Source organism: Antechinus flavipes, chromosome 5, assembly GCF_016432865.1.
Source record: "Antechinus flavipes isolate AdamAnt ecotype Samford, QLD, Australia chromosome 5, AdamAnt_v2, whole genome shotgun sequence".
Taxonomy (NCBI): domain Eukaryota; kingdom Metazoa; phylum Chordata; class Mammalia; order Dasyuromorphia; family Dasyuridae; genus Antechinus; species Antechinus flavipes.
Window position 1 is genome coordinate 238,769,215 of NC_067402.1, and position 26,790 is coordinate 238,796,004.

At 38.2% G+C, this 26,790-nt stretch overlaps 1 protein-coding gene and 1 long non-coding RNA gene across 2 annotated transcripts in view; one reads left to right on the plus strand and one right to left on the minus strand.

Moving 5' to 3' along the window:
• Positions 1 to 14,595: 14,595 nt before the first annotated feature.
• Positions 14,596 to 26,382, minus strand: LOC127564317 (uncharacterized). The gene is made up of 2 exons (XR_007954230.1): positions 26,288 to 26,382; positions 14,596 to 15,553 (listed from the first exon to the last, which is right to left on the minus strand). It is a non-coding gene; the product is annotated as an uncharacterized LOC127564317 (long non-coding RNA).
• Positions 26,331 to 26,790, plus strand: part of TBC1D15 (TBC1 domain family member 15) — a 98,203-nt gene continuing 97,743 nt past the window's right edge. The window contains exon 1 of the mRNA XM_052000763.1: positions 26,331 to 26,449. Coding sequence (XP_051856723.1) covers positions 26,348 to 26,449 — 102 coding nt within the window. The 5' untranslated portion in view covers positions 26,331 to 26,347. The remainder of the gene's footprint in view (positions 26,450 to 26,790) is intronic.

Consider the following 26,790-nt stretch of genomic DNA (forward strand, 5'->3'; position numbering starts at 1 on the left):
GAATTATACTAGGACTGCTCAAGGATGCTCCTTTAGAGGAGATCATAAGACGCTGTGCCACAGTGGGCACAGATGCCTTTTATAGCCAGGCTATGATGCAGACTTCCCAAAATCCAAACATGGGAAGACAGAGTCCCTCTTGGCAAGGGACTTCCAGAGAGACTCTTAGATGCTTTCAGTGTGGAAAAGTAGGGCATCTGAAAGCTCAATGTTGGTATAGAGATAGAATGGGAAAACAAGGTGGGAGAACAAGACCCAATACCCCATGTCCAAAATGCAACAGAGGCTTCCATTGGGCCTCAGAATGTAGACAGATTCAGGGAAACGGGATGAGGGGCCCAGCCCCAGGGCCCAAGGCAAAAAACACTTGGCATGATGGCAGCCAATGGTGCACCCAGAGAGTGCCTAGAAGTCCAGTACCCAGACATGACCAATCAGTCAGAAAGCCATATGATGGGAGAAGGGGATTACACAATCAACCAGCCAGGAAGCAACCTGATGGCAGAAGGGAATTACAATTGGGGAGAATAGAGCTGTATGCAGCTGGGACAACTGAGATACCCCCTGGAGAGGTGAAATCTGTTCCTCTCCAGCCTATGGATCCCTTACCTTCAGGCACAGTAGGCTTGACCATTTCACCTCCTTTTTGTATGTACAAAACAGTGTCCATCCACACATTGATGTGGGAAACTGGGGAATGTGTAGATAATATCCCAGTCACTAATACAGGTAGACAATGTGTGACTTATCACCCAGGAGAAATAGTAGTATCAGGTTTACTCATACAGAATCCTAATAAGCAACCTGGTGATAGTCACCCAGATTCTGACTCCAGACCACAAAATCCAGGAATATACTGGACAGCAGCTGTAACAGCTGACCGACCTATGCTCACGATCTATATAAATGGCCTACCATTGGAAGGATTGGTAGACACAGGTGCGGATCGTACGGTTATTAGAGGTGCCAATTGGCCCAGTCACTGGCCTAAGATTAAAGCAGACACCTATATGTCTGGAGTAGGAGGATCAATAGCAGCTGAAGTTAGTGCTGCCCCTATGAGATGGACTTTTGAAGGCAAAACAGGAGTTTTTACTCCTTTTATAGTTGAAAAACTCCCCATCAATCTGTGGGAAGAGACGTTTTACAACAATTAGAGTTAAAAATGAGTATTTCGGTTTTTTAAGCAGGGCTGCTGTTGAAGGCCTGCCAACACTTTCACCTGTTCCTATCCAATGGAAAACTGATACACCAGTGTGATAGAACAGTGGCCCTTAAGTAGCGATAAAAATTCAGGCCTTATTAGATATAGTACAGGAGCATCTTGAACAAGGGCATTTACAACCTTCTCTAAGTACTTGGAATTCCCCAGTGTTCGTTGTAAAAAAGAAATCGGGAAAATGGAGGATGCTCACTGATTTAAGAAAAGTAAATGAACAGATGGAAACTATGGGAACTCTTCAGCCTAGACTTCCATCTCCTACTCAATTGCCTAGAGAGTGGCCTCTTTGGGTCATAGATATTAAGGATTGTTTCTATTCTATCCCTCTGGATAAGGAGGATATGAAAAGATTTGCCTTTTCAGTGCCCAGCGTTAACTTAGCTGAGCCTTATAAAAGAGATGAATGGACAGTTTTGGCACAGGGAATGAAAAACAGCCCCACTATGTGTCAAATGTATGTTGCTGCTGCTCTTGCTCCAATAAGAAAAGCATTTCCAAAAGTTATGCTATTACATTATATGGATGATATATTGGGATGTGCACCTGAGGAACGAATGCTAGAAGCATGTCTACAAAAGACCATAGAAAAACTAAGATACTACAAATTATACATAGCTGAAGAGAAAATTCAAAGACATGCTCCTTTTCAATATTTAGGATATGAAGTATACCCTAAGGTGCTTACAGTACAAAAACTGTCCTTAAGAACAGAGAAGCTAAACACCTTAAATGATTTTCAGAAATTCATAGGAGATAGCCAATGGATGCGACCAGTGTTAGGCTTGACTACCTATCAGTTACAACCATTATATGATATTTTAAGGGGAGACAGTGCTTTAAATTCACCACGCCAGCTTACAAAAGAAGCTCAAGAGGCTTTGAGAGAAGTTGAACAGGCTTTATCCAATGTGGTTGAAAGAGTCACTCAAAAACCCTTGGAAGTATCAGTTTTTGCCACACAAGAGGCACCCACAGCAGTCCTTCATCAAGGAGACAGTGTGATAGAGTGGGTGAACCTCCCGGCACAATCAGAACAAAGCCTTACTCCTTACCCAGTGCTTGTGGCTAGAATTTTGTTAAAGGCCATTAAGCGAGCAGTACAATTATCTGGGGCAAGACCTGATAAGATAAACACCTTTTACACCAATACACAAATTAATGTGTGTTGTGAGACCATCCCAGAGTGGCAAATTTTATTAGCCATGGCTCCAAATTTTACACATGGGTCTCCATTAAAGATAACCAGACTTTTATATAATTGGCGATGGATTCTTGAAGAAAAAGTTTCTAAAGTTCCTCTTAAAGGACCAACTATCTTTACAGATGCGTCCAAACACAATATTTGTGGTGTATACTCTCATGACTTAACGATAAAGAGAGTAGTCAGAACTCCTTTTCAGTCCACTCAGCAAAACGAATTATATGCAATCATGTTAGCTCTCACTTATTACCCAGGAGACATAAATATAATATCTGATTCAGCCTATTCAGTAGGTGTGGTACAAAGAATTGCCACAGCCCAAATAAAATTTGCAGCTTCTAATATATATCAGCTCTTTAAGGAACTTCAGGAGCAAGTGAGAAAACATCCAGGTAAGATTTATATCTTGCATGTCCACTCACATAGTGGACTCCCAGGCCCTATTTTTGATGGGAATTCAAAGGCAGATAGCCTTTCAACTATGTTAGCCAGTACACCTTTATTTCAGGAGGCCCAGGAATCCCATTCTAAATACCATCAGGCTGCTCGAGTTTTGCGTTTACAATTTGGGATTACAAAAGAGGAAGCTAGGAGCATAGTAAAAAGCTGTACAGCTTGCCTTCCTTTCCACGCTCCTACACTGCCTCCAGGGAAGAACTCTCGTGGTTTGAGACCCAATGAAATCTGGCAAATGGATGTGACCCATTATAAATCTTTCGGTCGTCTTGTCTTTTATCCATGTAGACACCTTTTCAGGATTCACTTTTGCCATACCAGCAGCAAAAGAGATAGCCATTATGGGTGCGCCACAAGCAATAAAAACAGACAATGGTCCTGCATACACCTCCAAACATTTTGCACACTTTTGTGCACAGTATAAGATTTTACACACCACTGGCATACCCTTTAATCCTCAAGGACAGGCAATAGTAGAGAGGAGAAACTGAGACATTAAGACGCTGCTCCAAAAACAAAAGAAAGGGGGAGCCACAGGTAACCCTAGAGAACTACTAAATCTAGCACTTTATACTATTAACTTCTTGATTTTTGACAAAGATGCACTGGCTCTAGCAGACAGGTTTTATAACCCGAGCAGCTCCACTATCTTTAGATAATCGCCAGGTGATGTGGAGAGACCCAGAAAGTGGTGAATGGAAGGGACCAGATAGGCTAACTGCTTGGGGAAGAGGGTTTGCTTGTATCTCTACAGGTGGAGAAGGAATCAGATGGGTGCCAACGAGCCTTATTCGCCTTGTCCATCGCGGAGAGACGGAGCAGACCCTTGAAACGAAGGAGAAGACCCAAGAAACATCGGGTAGTTCTGTTGCTGATTGTGCTCACCATTGAAAGAGTGTGGCAGTTATGGCGTTTGACTCATGGACATAGAAAATCATTGGACTTCAAAACCCTCAGAAATCATTGGATTCTCTGAGACATTAGATTGTTGTAGGACTTTAAATCCCTCAGGAATCATCGGATTCTTTGAGACATAAGACTTGAAAGCCCTCAGGAATCATTGGATTTTCTGAGAAATGATAAGACTGTTAAAAGGACTTCAAAATCCGCTGCAATCATTGGATTCCCTAGGACATAAAAAGACTTTTGCTGGACTTCAAAAATTTGGGGGGATGATTGGATTCCCTGATATGTGAAGCAATGGACAATAGATTGGTTTTGGACTATCTCTTGGCTGCTGAAGAAGGTGTATGTGTTGACTGCTATTTACATACTCTCCTTCTAGGACTTCTGGCAATCTTTTACAACACAATGTTGATTTGTGTTGTTTGTTATACCGTTATTTGGGTGTATAATTCATGTTTGTTACACCACATCAAGCCTGCACTGACTGTGGGGAGAGTCATCACTAATAGCCTCTGCATTGTTGCTATGTGCTTATGTAATACTTCCCATGCTGATGGGTTTGTGCATCATAAGACCCTTCAGCCCAGAAACCTGCTAGCAACTCCGACTTCCCTTTGGTGCTTTTCATCTCCCTTCCTGAGATGTCAGGGAGGGTGTGATTATCTCCTTTTTAGCACTTTCACCTCCCTTCCTGAGAAGTCAGGGAGGGTGTGATCACCTCCCCTTGGGGGCTCTGACCTCCCTGAGGAGTCAGGGATGGCATGATCACCTGTGTTCTAAAACAAAAGAAAGCGGGAGATGTAATGGGCTGAGGCTTGAGTTGATGCACTGAGGTCCCAAGCACATGAGGCTAAATAGTAATTGGACCATACTCTATTAACATATAAGCTTGGAGAAAGAATGGCCCCTGCCCACTCTTTGTGCAAGTCCTGATGTGTTGTATAGGAAATGACGATTTTGGTGGGTGGAAGCAGGGGAGTAGAAAAGGAAGGGGAAAAAGAGACTTTTTGCATTGCCATTGCCACAGTTTGCTCAGCTCAGATCTCACTCTGTTAGTTGGCTTCCTGTCACAACTGCCCATATTGCTATCGCAATCCTTATTCATCTCTTCAATAAATATTGAAGATTTTTCCCTTAACCTGAATTCCTAACTCCAGCTGATTTTAAATACGCGGTCATTACAATTTCACATGCTGTTTCTTATTGGGCGCTGGGGTGAAGATAAGGGGGAGACTCTGGAACTCATAAGTTTTACAAACAAATGTAAAAAAATTGTTTTAAATGTAACTGCAGAATTGACCCACACTTAACACCGTACACCAAGATAAGGTCAAAATGGGTTCATGACCTAGGCATAAAGAATGAGATTATAAATAAATTGGAAGAGCATAGGATAGTTTACCTCTCAGACCTGTGGAAGAGGGAGGAATTTATGACCAAAGAAGAACTAGAGATCACTATTGACCACGAAATAGAAAAATTGGATTATATCAAATTGAAAAGTTTTTGTACAAACAAAACAAATGCAGACAAGATTAGAAGGGAAACAATAAACCGGGAACATCAAAGGTTCTGATAAAGGCCTTATTTCCAAAATATATAGAGAACTGACTCTAATTTATAAGAAATCAAGCCATTCTCCAATTGATAAATGGTCAAAGGATATGAACAGACAATTCTCAGATGAAGAAATTAAAATTATTTCTAGCCATATGAAAAGATGCGCCAAATCATTATTAATCAGAGAAATGCAAATTAAGACAACTCTGAGATACCACTACACACCTGTCAGATTGGCTAGAATGACAGGGAAAGATAATGGGGAATGTTGGAGGGGATGTGGGAAAACAGGGACACTGATACATTGTTGGTGGAATTGTGAACTCATCCAGCCATTCTGGAGAGCAATTTGGAACTATGCTCAAAAAGTTATCAAACTGTGCATACCCTTTGATCCAGCAGTGTTTCTACTGGGCTTATACCCCAAAGAGATACTAAAGAAGGGAAAGGAACCTGTATGTGCCAAAATGTTTGTGGCAGCCCTGTTTGTAGTGGCTAGAAGCTGGAAAATGAATGGATGCCCATCAACTGGAGAATGGTTGAGTAAATTGTAGTATATGAACGTTATGAATATTATTGTTCTGTAAGAAATGATCAGCAGGATGAATACAGAGAGGACTGGCAAGACTTATGTGAACTGATGCTACCGTGTTTCCCCAATAATAAGACACTGTCATTATTTTTTTGGACAGAAAAACACCAGAGGACTTATTTTCAGGGGAGGGCTTATTTTAATGAACATTTTTATGTTGTCCTGCCTCAGCTCTCCATGGCACTGCTCTCAATGGAGCCAGCAAGCAAATCACTGGGGAAGAACAAGATGACGCGCTCACTGCTGCTGCTCTGATTGGATGCAGCTCGGAGTGCGGCGTGCGTTTCACCCGGGTGGGGGGAAGGGGGGAACGGGACGGATGGTGCATACAGAGGGTACTGTAATGTAGCGTGTAGCACAGGGGATCACCTTCACTACAGTAGCAATCTCAATAGGGCTTATTTTCGGGGGAGGGCTTATTTTAGAGGAATCTTACACAGTAAGGGGAGGGCTTATTTTCGGGATAGGTCTTATTATCGGACAAACATGGTAAGTGAAATGAGCAGAACCAGGAAATCATTATATCCCTCAACAACGATACTGTTTGAGGATATATTCTATTGGAAGTGGATCTCTTCGATAAAGAGAGCTAATTCAGTTTCAATTGATCAAGGATGGACAGAAACAGCTACAGCCAAAGAAAGAACACTGGGAAATGAATATAAACTGCTTGCATTTCTGTTTTTCTTCTCGGGTTATTTATACCTTCTGACTCCAATTCTCCTTGTGCAATAAGAGAACTGTTCGGTTCTGCACACATATATTGTATCTAGGATATACTATAACCTATTTAACATATAAAGGACTGCTTGCCATCTGGGGGAGGGGGTGGAGGGGAAAAATTGGAACAGAAGTGAGTGCAAGAGATAATGCTGTAAAAAATTACCCTGGCATGGGTTCTGTCAATAAAAAGTTTAAAAATAAATAAATAAATAAATAAAACTAGAGAATGAAAAAAAAAATGTAACTGCAGAAAAAATATTAGATTAATTTTTTTTAAAAACCCACTAAAACTCATAGACCTCCCATTCCTCCAGGCAGTTTCCTGCTTCAACTACTCTTTAGAATATGTCTTTTATTTTTTAAAGAGGGCTCTAGGGGGCTCATTTCCTTCTAATTCTATAAAGATTATTTGAAATACTTCTTCATACCTCAAAAGTTAGCAAAATAGTGCAGACCGTTCTTTGTATTTTAAGACTTTTATATTTCATTGTTTCTGATATATACTCCTTACATTTTGATATTTCTATTGGAATGGGAGTGGGGTGGGAAGGAGCTAACAAAGAGTCTGTTGAGTAACTCCTTCCAACTTCCCAGATAATTACAATTTCTTTGTCAATGTCTACTGCAGATAATGAAGAAAAATTTTTTTTGTTTTATTTATTTTTTATTTTCTCCAGTTAAATGTAAAATTTTTTACATTTGTTTTTAGAGTTCCAGATTCTCTCCTTTACTCCCCTTTACTGCCATTTAGAAGGCATATGTGAAGTTATTATTAAAAGTCATGTTGCAAAAGAATACACAGAACTCACTTCCCCCAAAAGTAGAAGTAAAAATTATGCTTCAGTGTGTATTCAGACACAATCATTTCTTTCTCTGGGTTTGGATAGCATTTTTTATTCTAAGCCTTTCAGAGTAGTCTTGAATGATTTTATTTAAATAGCAAAGTTATTCACAGCTGATCATTTCACAATATTGCTTTTACTTTGTACACAGTATATTTCATTTTTCTTGAGATTCTTCATTCTAAGTCAACATATAAGTCTTGATTCTTGATGAAGCCAATGCAAAAGTGGACTCAGTTAAGGTGAGAGGAAAAATATATCAGCAAACAGGAATAAAAAAACTCAAATCAATCAAAGAGACTTAAGAGTACTCAGAATCCTCATATCTTGACATTTTTTCAAGAAGAGAATTTTTTTGTTTGTTTTTGTTTAGTCATGTTCAACTTTCTGTGAGTCCATTTTGTGTTTTTCTTGGCAGAGATATTAAAGTGGTTTGCCACTTCCTTTTCCAGTTCATTTTACAGATGAGGAAACTGAGACAAACAGGGTTAAAGAGACTTACCTAGGGCCACAGAGCTAGTCTGAGTCTGAATCTGGTCTAAAACCAGATTTGAATTCAGAAAGACGAGTCTTCTTGACTCTAGGTTGGAAACTCTAGTCAATAATGTTATCCAGATGTGGCAACAATACTGCTATCTTTTAAAAAGAAAGGAAGGACGGAAGGAAGAAAGAAAAGAAGGAAAAGAAGTAGGGAGAGTTATATTTGAAAATGAGGGTAATGTAAAAAGAAAAGATAAGATTTGGGATTAGATTTATGATTTCATTGGTATGAGGAATTTCTAGATAAGTAAACTTTCTCTACCAATCCAGGCAAACTGGAACTCTGCAACTCTGAAAAACCACATATTAACATTATTTGTGTTCTATTGTATTTTTAATCTATTTTGTTCAGCTTACTTGGAAATGTTGAGGAAGTATGTTTGACACCTCTGGCCTACAGCATTAAAAGATCAAGTGATTTGACCAGGGTCATATGGTCATTATGGGATATTCATTTCTATATTTTGTTTGCTTCATGATCATGCCCTCAAAATACTTTTAAATTAACCTATATTTTTCTGATTCTAAAGCTAACTCTCTATTCACAATATTATAATGCCTCTCAAAACCAAAATATAAAAAATGGCTTCAGAGGTCATTTAGTTCAGTCTGATCCTGAACAAGAATTCTTCCTTAAAGATTCCTGACAAATAGATATATTTCCTTTTCTTAAATCCCCTGAAGCTTCCACATTCTACTTTAGTGTAATTATAATTGTAATTTAAAAATGACTCTCAACCTTGTGAAGCTTCCTTTCACTTCAGCAAAGCAGGGGAGATTATTGAATTTATCTTCCTATCAGTGTAGGTACCATTTCTACTAATGTAGACTGAGAACAGTCTCATCCTAAGAAAGTCCCAGCTGTGTTTTTCTATAAAAATACCATGAGAAATTCACACAATGCACCAGAGACATATAATATATACAAATCATTTTCTCATTGGTTATACCCCATTTTGTCTTTTTTTTTTTTTTTTTTTTTGTCTTTTGGAATTATACCTTCTCAAAGGTCTTTTCACTACTTCCTTCATATGAGTCATGATTGGCAAAATTCAGTAATTTTCTTATACTCACCAGGTGTTTTTCATTTCTCTGCAATTTTGATCCTTCTAAGATAGTTGGGTATGATTCACAGGCATAAAGTTTTTTAAAAATGAAGCTTGGTGATAGGCAGCATCATTGAAAAGACTAAGCAATTTCCTCAGTACAATCTAGCCTCATCTCCTATTTCATTCTGGATCCAGAACATTGTTCATCTAAAGCACCTGTCCAAGGCATATATATTAATAGATTAAAACAATATCTTGATAACTTTATAATCTGGACAACCTACACTTTTAGTATGCTAGGGTTGTTTTGTGTGTGTTTGGGGGGGGGGGGGGCATTAAGCCAATCTCTTCTGAGTGATTTAATTTCACTGAGCAGACCCTTTATTTTTCTATGGTTCAATGGAATCATAAAATCACTATCCACAGACAGAAAAATCAAGGAAACAGGCTTAGGGATAATTTAAAAATTAAAGAAGACATGTTTCCTGTGCCAGTATATATTATAGTAAGATGAACTACAAAGAAGACTCTACAATTTGGCTTTATTGCTTACTGCTGCTATCTATGATTCCTGTTTTCAGTTCAACCTACTTTAATTACTGATCCTTGAATATATTTTGGGATTTCCTACCTCAGTTTTTGTGCATGCCATCCCATCTGCTTAGGATCTTTCTTCTTTCTGACTTTCCAAATCTTACTGAATGAGATGAGGTGAGATTTCTCAGGACAGTTGTGAAAATCAAGTAAGGCTTCATCTACTTCAGAGTTGGAGTAGGCCTGAAGGTATTTGAGCATTGATTCAAGGGCATACCTAAGTCCCTTTCCTGCTATATTCCCATGATATCATTTTCTCCCTATTTCAATCAAATATGGGCAACTATGTACTTATTTGTCAAGTTCAATTTCTTGGGTAGTTCCCGAGTTTAGAATGTAAGATCCTCAGCCAATGAAGATGAGGATCAGTGGTGGAAGGGGTATTTGTGTTAGGGTTTTAAGTATCAAACCTGTCCTGAAAGGTGCCTCCTCCCTTCAAATTGCCTGCTCTATGGGTAGGACACCCAATCTTGCAAGAACGCACAATAAACTTTTGCTTTGCTCCTAGAGATCTCTTCAGCTTTTTTTAAAAATGGTGACTCCTGACCATTTTTGAGCCACACACTATCCATGTTTCCAAACTCATTCCAGTAAATTCTTTCTGACCTACCCCAAAGTAATCTCTCCTTCTGCTGGATTTCTATAGCAATTATTGTCTATATAATTAAATTGCCAACTAATCAGGCGCTGTTTTCTAATAACTCTATTGTTATCTTGCACAATAAAAAAACCCCACTTATTTAACTTATCACTTATGCCTTGGCTTAAAAAACTAGGCTGCAAACTTTCACCAAAGAGTATCTTAGGCACGTTTATTCTTTCTACAATGCCCTTCTATAGTGCTTTACCCATAGTGTTTAAATATATTAATTTGTTGTTCATTTGTCTGCCTTTTCTTTCCAGCATTTGGTGGTGAAAAAACCTAACACGATTTTGCAAAAGCTGTTGTGCTTCAGTTTCCCTAATGGTCCTGTTTCAATTTCCCTAAATTGTTCTGCCTTGGTTCCTTGAATTGTTCTGCCTCAACCCCCCTGGTTGCAAACCCCCTTTCCTGTTCATTAGGACTGAGATAATTAGAGCTGTAGAAATCTGGCATTCCAAAAGATAAAACTCCAGATGTCCTATCTCAGATACCTAATTGGTATCCTCTATCTCTAAGTTCCAGATTTTCTGTCTCTAACTATTTCCAGGTTAGCAGAATTTATGGTCCTCACCATCCACCCTGTCATAACTGGATTGATGGTCTGTTTCTGGAAATTCCCACACTCACCAGAGTTTGGACTTCACCCCCTTGCCTTTGTCTACCCTGATCGCTTAGAGCCACATATAAAAACTATTGGAATTTCACATTTGATGTTGCTACTGCTGCTGAATGCTTTGAGACATCAGCCCTGGGACCAAAATGGATCCTTTGATCCGAGAAAATCTTTCCCTCTCAGAAATCCAAATAAAATATTAAAAACTCTCTAATCTCTATAGAAAGGAATATTCTTTACCAGATTATATTCCAATTATTGGTTAGGAAAATATATTTACTGAATAGGCTCCATCTATATCATTAAGAGGTTCCTTAAAAACATTGGTGAAATAGAACTGTCTAGATTAAAAGAAAGATCTAAGGAAATAATAGATTATAGAATTATAGATATTTATGGTGGTGTTTATGGTGACATCACTGTGAAACTGCATAGGGCAGGAAAGTGATCTTTTTTTTCTTAATAGCTTTTTTATTTACAAGTTATATGCATGAGTAATTTTTTTACAGCATTGACAATTGCCAAACCTTTTGTTCCAATTTTTCCCTTCCTTCCCCCCACCCCCTCCCCAGATGGTAGGATGACTAGTACGTGTTAAATATATTAAAGTACACATTAAATACAAAATAAGTTTACATGTCCAAACTGTTATTCTGCTGTACAAAAAGAATCGGTCTCTGAAAAATTGTACAATTAGTCTGTGAAGGAAATTGAAAAAAAAAAAAATGCAGGCAGGCAAAAATATAGGAATTGGGAATTCAATGTAATGGTTCTTAGTCATCTCCCAGAGTTCTTTCGCTGGGTGTAGCTGGTTCAGTTCATTACTGTTCCCTTGGAACTGATTTGGTTCATCTCATTGCTGAAGATGGCCAGGTCCATCAGAATTGATCATCATATAGTATTGTTGTTGAAGTATATAATGACTCCTGGTCCTGCTCATTTCACTCAGCATGAGTTTGTGTAAGTCTCTGCAGGCCTTTCTGAAATCATCCTGTTGGTCATTTCTTACCGAACAATAATATTCCATAATATTCATATATACCACAATTTATTCAACCATTCTCCAATTGATGGGCATCCACTCAGTTTCCAGTTTCTGGCCACTACAAAGAGGGCTGCCACAAACATCCTTGCACATACAGGTCCCTTTCCCTTCTTTAAGATCTCTTTGAGATATAAGCCCAGTAGTAACTCTGCTGGATCAAAGAGTATGCATAGTTTGATAACTTTTTGAGCGTAGTTCCAAATTGCTCTCCAAAATGGCTGGATGAATTCACAATTCCACCAACAATGTATTAATGAAGAAAGTGATCTTAATAAAAGCAGTGCTGATTAAATTTCTTGGGGTTTGTTATTTTACTAATTTTATAGTAGCTAATTAGAAATGTAATCTCTCTTTCCCTTCTAATCTAATGGCAATGAATTGAAATAGCTAATATACCACATAATAACAAATGTTTAGATCAAAGTCATATGTGGATTTTTTGGTACAAATGATAAAACTTTATTTCTGAGTCTTTCTCCCTTACTTCACCCAGAGGACAGCACTATTTAGACTCCCCTTCCTCTTAAAACCATTTTTAAACTGGATCAACTGTATGAGTGCCATTACAAGACAGACTACTGAAGAACAGAAAATATAATGATCTTCCCAAGGATACACAATGTAACAATGACAGAATTGGAACTAGAACTAATATAAGTTTCTATCTACCTGATGGTCACTCAGATTTGTATATATATATATATAGGCACATATATATATATGTATATATATGACCACATAAACACATAAATGTGTGTATATGTACATACCAGTGTAAATAATGGATTATACAAATGGATAATCTAGTCTTAAAACTACAAAGACCTGAGTGCTAGGCCCATGACTTCTATGCCCTGATTATGACTTTAGGTAAGTTACCCTCTGCATGCTCTCAAGCTGTAAGTTGTAGAGAAAATATTGAACTGCATTGGTGAATAGAGTTTCCTTTCCCAGGAGTTCTCTATAACAATGAAATCATAAGCATAGTCCTTTTCCTTATCTAACATTAAGAAGGTGCACATTATTAGCTCAAAGAAGTAAAAGAAATTTTAGAATTACACATTAACACTAAAAATTACACAAAAAATCTAATTCTGAGAATTTTAAAAAATTAAAATATTCAATGGCATCTGTGATCTTAGTGACTTGAAAATTATTTTCCAATGCAGATTGCTACTCCTGTCCATCTGGTATGATTTTTATTCTATATCCTCATATAAATTCACTGCAGGAAGTCCATCCAATATTCCAGAACCTTTCCTCATTGTCTCTTATCTTTTTAGTGACATAAGTGGGGTCAGGTAGACAAGTAAAGCACTTTGAGTTCACCTGTCATCTGTCACCCCTTGGTATATGACTAGACTATTTATTTACTTTTCCCTGATATTATGGCATCTTTTCTTGCTGTTCTCTAATATTCCTTAATGGTTAAATGTGGGATTCTCTCTTTTTTTTTTTTTTTTAAATAATATATGATCGTTCTCTGTGTGAGCAGGTTTCTTGGGGAGGTTTACTGGAGGTAGCCTTAGTTTTGGTTCAGATCAATAATCACTTCAAATGCAGCCAGGTATTAAAGTAGTTCTTTATTGTTCCTTCCAAAATAGCCCAGTTAGTTTTCTTTGTTTCTGAGAGCTCTTGTTGCTAGCTTTAGCCTCTCTCTGAATCTTGGTCCTGCCTGACTGCAGATTAGCTTCTCAATCTCCTGAACTGAACTATCACTCTGTCAATCTTCCGAAGTGACTTCTGGCTCTAGCACAAAGTTAACTTTGTGAATCTCTCATACTTGTGAACTCCAATGTGTGAGCTCTAATGTGTAAATTCTTCAATGTACACACAAGCATTGCTTCCATCAGTTCCATTTTGTACCTTGTTTCAAGTTCTGGCCCATAACATCTCCTTGTAGCATCAGATCAATCATACTGAACCGTGCTAAATTAGATAATTATTGTCTCTATCAATCTAATGACTTAACACTTTGTAAGGATTCCAATAGTTAAAGGTCACAGCATGACCAGATTCACCATGTACTTCTCATGCACTTACTGTTTTCTGCTTGATAATTTTTAATTCTTTATAAGCAATTGTATTCAGTGCCTTGCTGCTGTCTAACAACATTGATGGAATGTAAGTATTCAAAGAGATTTTTATTTCCATAGAAAACTTAGGTTTAACTGAAAGAACTTTTTAACTTGCCAAAGACAATGAAGCCCATTCTCCTTCTCTTGTTAAGGTTTGTGCCCAATTCATTACCCATTCATATGGCTATTCCATACAGATGGAAAGACTTGATGGCTTGCTCATTCAAATGTATATCATATTCTGTGATAGATATTCTCAATTGTCTATCTTTCGGTATTGATGGTCAGGTTTTGTGAATGTTAACTCAAGGCATTCACTACCTTTGTGAATACCCTTGTTCCACTCTGCATTCACTATTACCAGTTTCTCCTAATTCCCAGGCCCTCAGAGAAATCTCCAGTCACTGTCTTTTTGCAGTACTTAAACCAATTTTAGCAAACTTACCTGCCTGAGGTCTTCAGAGATCTCTGGCCATCATTTCATAGGAATAATGGTTTAGATATACAATAGAGCACTCAAGAACAGCCATGTGCAAGCTCTCAAGGTCTTTTATTCACATATTCACATCCTGCCTAGCTGACCTCCTGCTGACTCCCAGTGAACACCAAGTCAAAGAGGACCTACTTCCTCATCCCACAGCTTAAATAGGGTCTATGAGATCACACGCACAGCCAATCAAAGAAGGAGATGCCTCCTGTTAACGATGTGCCCATGAGGCGGTCCCTGTTTACTCACAGAAATCACTTCTGGGGAATCTCAGGCAAAACTTGTTTACTTCCTGTTTGCATTTTGCTGTTTGCATTTGGTTCTTCCTCCAACCCTTACAATTCCCTTTCTTGTAAAGTGAGGACTGCTCATCACATCAAGCTAACTTTAGCATCAATAATAGTTCTCTTGATCAATGATATTACAGAGTGTATATAATAGAACAAAGACAAAAAAAAATATGACAGTAAGAATAAGGGCCTACAGTGGCCAAACATGATGTTCAACTCATTCAATAAAGTCATGCTCAAGGAGGGAGGATGTCATGAGTCTGTACTTTCAATTGTATATACCTTTTGGTAAAGAAAGGCACAGAGGAAGGTGTATACAAACAAAATCATGTCCTGTAGCACTGCCTCTTTTATTTTGACAGGTGAGCGTGTTGGTTTTTTACCCACTAATTCAGAGGCATTGTTATAAGTGGTAAACAGAGCAAAGCATCTCCATATGAACAGTGAGTAGCTATAGGAGAAGCACATAAGCTTATTGTCCATTTATCAGTCTGTCTGTATTGCATATCATCCAAGACAGTTTAATTCAGCTGCTACACTGGAACTGAATCTTTGGTGTCATTGTCAGGAAGGACATGGCTGCCATCAGTGTCTGAAAGACTGCTGACATCTGGCCGATTTCTCTGGGCTGTCGTCTGGTCCTTCTTGTCTTGGTTCCCCAGGTAATGGATATTTCTGGTTGGGATCCACTCCTCTGCTGTTGGGTCTGCATCTGGAATGACAAGAGGGTAGCCAGGGCCCCAAACTCTGACCCAACTTGGGCCCTTCCAGATGCCATCTAAGCCCTTCCACATCGCTGTGGAGAGAGAGTTCTTGTCCTTGTCAGTCTATTAGTTAGCTGCACTTTCTGTGTGTGCCAGAAGTGCTTTGCTGAAGTAAAATCCAAAGAATTTGAAAATTTCAGGCAATTACATGTATGTATTGCCATATCTCATGCAAATCCCAAAATTCCCTTCTCTTGTATGGACAGGAACATCTTGGGGGGGTATAAATAGTTTATCCAATGATGACTTGGGTAGTAGGGTTATATGGAATGCCAGTGGAATGGGCAATGCCAAATTCAATGCAAAAGGACCTAAAGGCATAGGATATATATAAGCTGGTCCATTACGTGTCTTAAGGATATTATGTGAGATTACAACCATGGAAAAATGGCTGATTACATGCCTAGCTGCTTCTCCTGATTGGAGTAAAGCCATAAGGAATTGAGAATGTATATCCATGGTTACATGGATGCTCTGCCTCTTAACATGAGTGATGTCTATTTACCATAGAGCATTAAATCTCAAACCATGAGGGTTTTGTCGTGGATGGAGCACAGGAACATGAAAAGGAAGGCAAGCTGTACAGCCTTTTGCTATGCTCCTAGCTTCCTCTTTAGTTATCACAATTGATAAAAGATAGGATCTGAAAGTCCACTATGAAAATGGACATGCAGGATATAATACATACCTGAGTGCCTTCTCACTTACTCTTAAAGATCTGATATATATTAGAAACTACAAATTTTATTTGGGCTGTGACAATTCTTTATACCACATCTACTGAATAAGCTGAATCAAAAATTTTATTTACATACCCATGTGCAAGGCTTGGAGCTGTGGCCAATAAATTTTTTCACTCTTGAATGGTTTCACAACACATCTCAATTTGTGCATTGGTATAAGAGGTGTATATTTTGCCAGTTCTTGTCCCAGATAATTGTATTACTCTGTTAATGGCTTCTATTGAAATTCTAGCCACAAGCATGTGTGAGTAAGGAATAAAATTTTGTCCTGGTTGTGCTGGGAGGTTCACCCACTTCATCATACTGTCTCCTTGATGAAGGATTGCTGTGGGTGCCTCTTTTGTAAAAAACAAACAAACAAAAAAAAAAAACAACCTGATTTTCCAATACTTTTTGAGTTATTCTTTCAGCTAAAGTCAATTCAATCTTTTAGAGCTTCTAGAGCTTCTTTTGTAAGCTGGCATGGTGAGTCTAAAGCACTGTCTCCTCTTAATGGTGGTAACAACATTCTTTTGGAGATGCTTTTCTTACAGGAGTAAAGTCAGCACCACATGCATTTGATATATATAGTAAGGCCATTCTTCATTCTCTGTGGCAAAACTGTCCATTCAAATCCTTTATAAGGTCAGCTAAATTAATGCTGGGCACTGAAAAGATAAATTCCTTCAAATCCTCCTTATCTAGAAGGATAGAATAGGAATAATTCTTAATCCTAAGAGACCATTCCTTAGGCAATTGAGGAAATGGAAGCCCAAGCTGAAGAGCTTCCACTGTCTCCATCTGTCCATTTACTTTTCTTGAATTAATAACAAATTCAGGGAAATTCCAAGTGATGAGGTCTAGATATGGGATACTAAATGAAATTAGGGTTTAATTGAGGTCTAGTGGCAGATTTAGAGTACAGGGAGTCAAATAGTGCTCCCCGCAACCCCTTTGGATTCTACGCAAGGATACAGAGTTAAATGAGGTCTAGTAATAGTGCGAGTCCTCAGTAAAGGAATTTACAGGCCCGAAAAGCTAGATTGATAAAAGAGATTTATTATGGGGTTTGGAATTAAGATTAAAGTATAGTTAAGGAAATAGGTAAGGATAAAGAGATAAGAAGACACCAGAAATAGAATTCCAGCGGACAGAGATCCTTGGCATGCCAGGTGTAAGACTGGCATGTTTGGAAGCTCTGCAAAAAGAGGATTCCAGCTTAACTCTTTCATAATGAGAGATTCAGTTAAAGGAGTCTGTGGGTGGAATCCCAAGTTGGCTCCTCACTGGATTTCAGTGGGGGCTTGAGCTTGCTTGTTGGGGGTTGGAAAACCTGAGCAGATCATTAGAATGGGGGCTGGGAGAGCCCAAGTTGTCTCAGATCCAGGTTGGGGTTGGAACAGGCCTGGATCTTCTATTGGGATTCCATCAGAATTGATCCTCATATAGTATTGTTTTTGAAGTGTATATAATGATCTCCTGATTCTGCTCATTTCACTTAGCATCAGTTCTAAGCCTCTCTGTATTCATCCTGATGGTCATTTCTTACAGAACAATAATATTCTATAACATTCATATACCACAATTTACCCAACCATTCTCCAATTGATGGGCATCCATTCAATTTCCAGTTTCTAGCCATTACAAAAAGGGCTGCCAGAAACATTTTGGCACATACAGGCCCCTTTCCCTTCTATAACACTTCTGGATTAAAGAGAATGCACAGTTTGATAACTTTTTGAGCATAGTTTCAAATTGCTCACCAGAATGGTTGGATCTGTTCACAACTCCACCAGGCATCAGTGCCCCAGTTTTCACACATCCCCTTCAACAGTCCTCATTATCTTTTCCTGTCATCTTAGCCAATTTGACAGGTGTATAGTGATATGTCAGAGATGTCTTGATTTGCATTTCTCTGATTAGTGATTTAGAGCACCTTTTCATGTAGCTACAAATAGTTTCAATTTCTTCATCTGAAAATTGTCTCTTCATCCTTGGGATGTAAAAATGTTTTCTTAGTTTATTGCTTCCTTTCTATTCTTGTCTTGCATTGGTTTTGTTTGTACAAAAACTTTTAAATTTATTATCTATTTTATGATCAATAATGATCTCTAATTCTTCTTTGGTCACAAATTGCTTTGTCGAATATTAGATTGTTATAGTTATTGGCTATTTTGTTCTGTGAGCCTAACCTATTCCATTGATCAACTAGTTTATTTCTTAGCCAGTACCAAATGGTTTTGATGACGGCTACTTTATAATATAGTTTTAGATCTGGTACACCTAGAGCCACCTTCATTTGCTTTTCTCTTCATCAATTCCTTTGAAATTATTGACCTTTTGAAGAACACAACTTTTAAAGTTAAAATATGTGTTACTCTCTGGTGCTTATAGTCAGGTCTGGAAGGAATTCCCCAAAGGCAAATGAAGTTCAGATCAAGCCTATGGCAGAGACCAATTTCTCTAGGGTTGAGTTTTTTATATTCAGAGTAACAAGGAAGCCAAATGTTTTACCAGTTTCTTTAAAAGACTAGGCTAGACTGCACAATTAGTGTTACTTCCTATCACACCTTGCAATCAGGCTTCTGTAAAGAAATTGCTCTAAAGTCATTAATGACTTAATTGCTAAATCTAATGACCTTTTTGTAAATCTTCATTGCACTTTTTAAATTTGTGGACTACTCTGTATGTTCGTATTAATTCTCTTACCTCATTTTCAGAGACACTCCAAATTCTTCATTCTTCTACTTTCCTATCATTTCATTAGCTCTTCATTCTCTTCTCAGTTTCTTAATGTGCTCTCCAAGAATATACCAATTGCTGCAGCAATCCGAATTCACTTCATGGCTTCAGCTATGCGGAACCTTGTTTATCTTCATGTTTATCTTCAATCCTGACTTTTCTTCAGAGATACAGATTTACATTTTCAACTGCCTATATGACAAAACCTAGATTTCTTACTGGCTTTGAAAAGACTGAAGCACTGATAGGATTTTAATATTCCCTAAACAAGCAGGGAAGAGCACTGATGAATCATCTCAGCTTTAAGGGGACCTTTTGTTTTTAGGAACACCTTTGTTGAAGTGGATTTTTGATTAGTCTCAACTGAAATAGAAACCCTAAGGTTTACTGTATCCAATCAGAAAACCAAGTTATGATGTCAAAGGTTCTCCTGTAAAGGATATACTCATATTATAGATTTTCCTTAAATCTTTTTAGAATGCTAAATCCCTTTTAGAGTTAGCCTGCCAATCAATGGTATAACCACCTTTCCCTGCTGAATTCTCTTTTGGGGTTAGCACAAACATCACAATAATTAATGTCTAATAGGACTCTAAGCTTCTTTGAGGGTTATCCATCTAATCCCTCCTCATGTTGTCTTCTCCTTAATGGTATCTTCCTCCTTGTTATTTGCTAACATCTTTTTCCTTGATAACTTCTCTTGGAATTTAGCCTGCTTTTTCAACATAAAATCTTTGTCCCTTGATTTGGAGAACCATGCCTACAGATTCTTTTGAGATGACTTGCAGCATTGACTTGAACACAATATACTTTTGGAGTCATCTCATGCCCCATTATTTTGGTGGGTAATCTCATTATTTACAGACCTGGTACAAAAAGAGTCTGACTTTTGTACCCTGTAACTTCAACATTCTGGTGTCCTTATATGGAGATAGTCCCCATAATCTCAATAACAGCATCTCAAACTCCATGTATCAAAAACAGAGTTCATTATCTTTCTTTCTAACTCATTTCTTCTTTGTAACATTACTATTTCTCCTTGATATTGCTATTTATGGCCATTCATTCTGAAATAACATCTTGACGGAGTATGAACAAATAGCCTAATCAACTTGATAAGGTTTGTTTTTTCCATTGCCTTACTTTCCCCAGAAAAATCCAATATGGCAGACTTTGAAAAAAAAGGAAAAAAAAATCAACAAAAATAATCAAACCACTGGAAAAAACATCTGACAATATCCATACTCATGGATTATTCTTGTCTGCAAGAGAGATTTCTTAGGATACAAAATAAACCCACATAAGTCATCAGCATTCTTATATATCACTAACAAAACCCAACAGTTAGAGTTACAAAGAGAAATTCCATTTAAAGTAACTACTGATTGTATAAAATATTTAGGAATCTATCTGCCAAGGGAAAATCAGAAACTTTATGAGCAAAACTACAAAACACTTTCCACACAAATTAAGTCTGATCTAACCAACTGGAAATATATTAAATGCTCTTGGATCGGGAGAGCAAATATAATAAAGATGACAATACTACCTAAACTAATCTATTTATTTAGCGCTATACCAATTAGACTCCCAAAAAACTATTTTGATGACCTAGAAAAAATAACAACAAAGTTTATATAGAAAAACAAAAGGTCAAGAATATCAAGGGAATTAATGAAAAAAAATCAAATGAAGGTGGCCTAGCTGTACCAGATCTAAAATTATATTATAAAGCAGCAGTTACTAAAACCATCTGGTATTGGCTAAGAAATAGACTAGTTGGTCAATGGTATTAAGTTCAAAGGACAAAACAGCCAATAACCTTAATAATCTAGTGTTTGACAAATCCAAAGACCCCAGTTTTGGGGATAAAAATGCATCATTTGACAAAAATTGCTGGGAAATTGGAAATTAGTATGGCAGAAACTAGTACACTAAACACTGTACACCAAGATAAGGTCAAAATGGGTTCATGACCTAGACATAAAGAATGAGATTATAAATAAATTGGAAGAGCATAGGATAGTTTACCTCTCAGACCTGTGGAAGAGAAAGGGATTTATGACCAAAGAAGAACTAGAGATCACTATTGACCACAAAATAGAAAATTTTTGATTATATCAAATTGAAAAGTTTTTGTACAAACAAAACAAATGCAGACAAGATTAGAAGGGAAACAAACTGGGAAAACATTTTTACAGTCCAAGGTTCTGACAAAGGACTCATTTCCAAAATATATAGAGAATTGACTCTAATTTATAAGAAATCAAGCCATTCTCCAATTGATAAATGGTCAAAAGATACAAACAGATAATTCTCAGACGAAGAAATTAAAACTATTTCTAGCCATATGAAAATATGCTCCAAATCATTATTAATCAGAGAAATGCAAATTAAGACAACTCTGAGATACCACTACACACCTGTCAGATTGGCTAGAATGACAGGGAAAGATAATGCAGAATGTTGGAGGGGATGTGGGAAAACAGGGACACTGATACATTGTTGGTGGAACTGTGAACACATCCAGCCATTCTGGAGAGCAATTTGGCACTATGCCAGGAAAAGGGACCTGTATGTGCCAAAATGTTTGTGGCAGCCCTGTTTGTAGTGGCTAGAAGCTGGAAAATGAATGGATGCCCATCAATTGGAGAATGGTTGAGTACATTGTGGTATATGAACGTTATGGAATATTATTGTTCTGTAAGAAATGACCAGCAGGACAGAGAGGAGTGGTGAGACTTACATGAACTGATGCTAAGTGAAATGAGCAGAATCAGGAAATCATTATACACCTCAACAACAATACTGTTTGAGGATGTATTCTGATGGAAATGGATCTCTTCTATAAAGAGAGCTAATTCAGTTTCAATTAATCAAGGATGGACAGAAGCAGCTACACCCAAAGAAAGAACACTGGGAAATGAATATAAACTGCTTGCGTTTTTGTTTTTCTTCCCGGGGTATTTATACCTTCTGAGTCCAATTCTCCCTGTGCAACAAGAGAACTGTTCAGTTCTGCACACATATATTGTATCTAGGATATACTGTAACCTATTTAACATGTAAAAGACTGCTTGCCATCTGGGGGAAGGGGTGGCGGGAGGGAGGGGAAAAATCGGAACAGAAGTAAGTGCAAGGATATTGCTGTAAAAAATTACCCTGGTATGGATTCTGTCAATAAAAAGTTATTAAAACATAAAAATAAAAATAAATAAAAGGAGATTTCTTATATCTCTTCTTTGGGGCTAAGCTTGCTCTCTGAAATTTTGCAACATTAATTTTTAAATTAATTTTTGGCTATTAATTGTTTTATTTACATCACTGTAGTCTTTGTATAAATTATTTTCTTGCATCTGATATATGTCACAAAAAAACAGGGAAGGATCAAAAAAGTCAAGGAAAGTTGATGGGGGAAACCCTGAAACTTTCCTCTCTGACTTTGGTGGAGGGAAGCCATGAGGGTGAACTCTGAGAAATTCTACTCTGGGAAAGGCCCATTTCAGGGAATTAAGATAAGTGACTTCATTCTGTTATCTTGGTGGTGACTAGTTGCACTTTCTATTGAGTTGAAAATTAGTGCAGGACTACTCTTACTTAGCTTGAACTTAAGTGGTCTCATTCAGCTGAAGATCTGGGCCTGATATGATGTAAGTGGTTTCATTCAACTGGAAATCTAGGCCTGGGGGCAATGACAATATTGAAGGAATCTCATTCAATTGAAACCCAGTCTCAGATCTCTTATACCAGGACCTCTTGCAACTGAGAAGTCAATCTTCCTAGCAAAGCTGGCTTCTTCAGCCAACAGAATAAATTTCCCTTTTGTCATTCAAATTTTTTGGTTTTGTTAATTCTTTTCATGTTAACCTGCATCTCTGACCAGAGGGATTCCCACAACCATCTGCACTGCCACTAACCACATCAAGGTCCAGAAAAGATTTTTTCAGGGTCAGGGATTGGAGGACCTGATTCAGATTGGAAGAAGTTAGGGGAAAAGAGATGGAAAACACATGAGAGAGAAAGGGTGGCTGCTGAAACAAAAATCTGAAAGATTCCTTCCTAGGAATCATGAAGATGATATAAGAAATGACTTCATTGGACTTAGGAGGGATGAAATTAAAAGTATTTACTTATACAACTACAGAAGTGGGTATCCTATAGAATATCCCATCCTTATTAGATTTTCCTTTTATTATTTTTGTTTCCTTGTTCTGTGTACCAGCCTCCATTTCCTAGGCTTCACCTTTATATTTCTGTTTAAATTTCATCTCTCTGCACCTAATTTAATTTTTGTGGAAACCAAACTCCCACCCAGTTCTCAAAACGGGTTAAAAGAATTTGTTTTAGCAAGGAATAAAAATAATTCTTCTTTAGAGAAGTTAAGGAAGAAGAGGATAGCTCATGTTACTGAGAAGTTCTGAAGCATGGATAGGGGAATTCAGGGGCTTTAATTGGATAATGTAGTTGTCCAATGATCCTGGCAGTTATAGGAAGAAAACAGACAAGCACCCATGTGCTAGGCATTGTATTAAGCACTTTAAAAATATTATCTCACTTGTTCCCTATAATAAAAAATTATTCCAATTTTACAGTTGGGACACTGAGGCAGTTAATTGACTTTTCAGGGTCACATAATTATTAAGTCTTTGAGGTTGATTTTAGATTCAGGTCTGACTTCAGGCCCATTGCTTTATCCACTGTGCCACCTAACTGCAATATATAGTCCTTTGTAATGTACTTTTGAAAGAACAGTTCTTTTTAATGATTTCTTAGTCATCCTCCCACATATGAGCACTAACCCAGCCAATTTTTGGAACTGACTCTTTTTTGTATGTTTCTTACCCTCATTTATTCAATATGAGATTCTCATTTTGAGGCAGATGGTGTCTACCTATCTCCCCTTTCACTCCTCCCCCATTTGTGCTTCATTCCCTAATTGATTTGTGTATCAGATTGATGAGCTTTAGATTTAGGGAACCAAAATGAGATTAGGGTTTTTGGTGGTCAGGGAGTTAAATGATAAGGTCTAGTGGCAGGTTCGGGGTTCAGGGAACCAAATGGAGAGGATTGGCTCCCCTACAGCCATTGGGATTCAGTGCAAAGGTAGGGAATTTTGGGGAACCCCCTTCTGGTGGTGCAGAGATTCCTTGTAAAGGAATTTTCAAGCCCCCAAAACCTAGACTGATGAAAGAGGTTTATTATAGAGATTGGGAAATAAGGTTAGAAATCTTGACAGAGGCATAAAGTTTCATTAGAGAAATAGGTGAGGATAAAGACAGGGTAGCATTGCAAAAGAATATTATTCCAGTGGGCAGAGGCTTCCTTAGCATAACATGGCATGTTTAGAACCTCTGCAAAGAAATGAGTTTTTAATTGCCATTTTTATAAGGTCTTTGGCAAGGGAGGCCTGCTTCCCCTCCCATGAAGCTGGTGAGTGGAGTTGAATTGAATTGAATGAGGTTGGAATTCTTTTAGCTCAGGACTGAACCAACCCCACCTAGATAACAGAATGAAGCTGTTTATCTTGTTTCTCTGAGGCAGGGTCCCTCATGAGTTGGAGTTGAAGATTTTCTCCTTCAAGGAGTTTTCTAGTTTCGGGGTCTCTTTTTCAATATGTTTGGAGCAATTGCACCTACCCAAACTGATTACTCAGGAGTCGCTCCAAATGATGTACAGAAAGAATTTATTAGACTCTCGAGAAGCTGACTATCATGGCCTGTGGGACTGAAAGGACAGCAAGGATACCCACAAGAGGAGAGTCATTCACTTGAAGATGCTTACAACTTTTATACATTTCAAAGAACCCCCCAAATCCCACTCTCTATTGGTTGTGATTGGTTACATAAACCTTTATCTCCCTATTTGGTCAGTGGAATGCAGTGAAAAAGGTGATATACAGCTTCCGCCACTTAATTCCTTCTTTGGACAATGGAATGTGGTCCAGGTCTCATCTAAAATCAAGTGACTTGGGCCTATAGACCTGATCTACTTTAGTTAACAGTCTCTGATCAATATGTGCTTAATCTGTAAGTTCTTCACCTTTCCACACAAATATGACTGCAAAAGCTTGATCTTATCTGAGTGATATCATTGAAGAATTATGATTGTCTCTTTTTTAAAACTCACTTAAACACTTTACTTAGAAATAAGCATGTAATATGATCTATGTAATAGTTCAGGGAAATACTGGGTATCCTGAAATCTTGCTGCATTTTGAAGCTATTAAAATTTAAATCGTGAAATGTTAAATGTGCCAATACTGCATTAGGATCTTTGGGATCCTATATAATTTTTGATGATTCCTAGTTCTAGAAAAGATATACAAATTCAATTCAACAAATGCTGATGAAGAGGCTTGGATGTGCTAAATACAAAGCAATGATAAAATAGTTCTTGTCCTGAAGGAGTTTACATTGTGTTGGGCGAAACACCTTGTTGGACAAAAAACACATAGAACATATGTATAAAATGATTATGGAGGCAGCTAAGTGGTACAACAGGATAGAACACCACCCTTGGAGTCAAAAGGACTTGAATTCAAAAGCAGTCTCCAACACTTAGTTGTGTGAGCCTGGGCAAATCATTCCCATTCCCAATTTCCTCCAGAAAAACAAACAACGACAACGAAATCCAAAGTGACTACTGGTGATGAATATTGGTGGAATTAAATATTTCTGGGAATTTAATATAGGTGGAATAATATTTCTGGGGACCAATCATGGTGATAAATTTTTCTGGATATAACAGCTAGCTTGGAATCAAAACCTCCCATATGAGTTCTCTCTCCCATTATAGTCTAAGTTCTTGCCCATTCGAATATAAGTCCCTAAAGCAGGGCTTTTTAAAATTTTTTATTTGTATCAGCTCTTGGTACAGTTTCATAAATAGTTCATTTATTCATTTTCCTTTACTAGAATAGAACTACAAAATGGGGGTCAACAATCACTTATTAAATACTTACTATATGCTAGGCCCCGTTGCTAATAAGTTAAGAACTGGATGTTCCCAGTGCTTAGTACAGGGTAGGTGTTTAATAAATTAGTTTGTTTTTTTATATATTATTGGATCGATGGCAAGCAGGTAAGTAGAGAAAAAAGGAAATGAAGCGAGAGATGTATAGAACTGACACTCTCCCTTATACAGGTTTCCAATAAACCCGGACCAATCCTCACATCCCAAAGAACAGTCCTCCCATGCCCACAAACGCCCCATACGCACGCGCAGGTCCCTTTCTTCTTCATGCCCCTCCCCCTCGCTCTCCGTCCTTAGTTTCGGCGGATGTTGTGGTGTGTCGGAGCAAAGCACGTGAGGGCTGCTGCGTCATCACTAGCACGCGCAGACAACATGGCGGTCGCGGCTACGGGTGTCGGGAGCGGGAAGGTAAATAACGGCCCTAGTGCTCCGAGACGCCTCAGATTTTCTCTAGGGGAGGGCAGAAGGTACACCTCCCCTCCCCCTCGCTGGATTGAGGCGGGAGACTCTTCCTTCCTCCCCTCCCCCCTTCCGAATCCTGGCTCTGCCAGCTGGTGGCGGGACTTAGTAGGGGAAAGAGGACGTGGCGGTGACAGCTGTCCCCTCCCCCCGCCTCCATACCTGCATCGCCCCCATCCCTTTCCCTTCCCGTGGGCCTCTGCGGCTGAGCCTTGTTCCCTCCCCCCACTCCTTCCTTGAGCGTTTGAAGCTTCGAGCCCCTTAGCTTCCCGTGAATCTCCGTGCCTGAG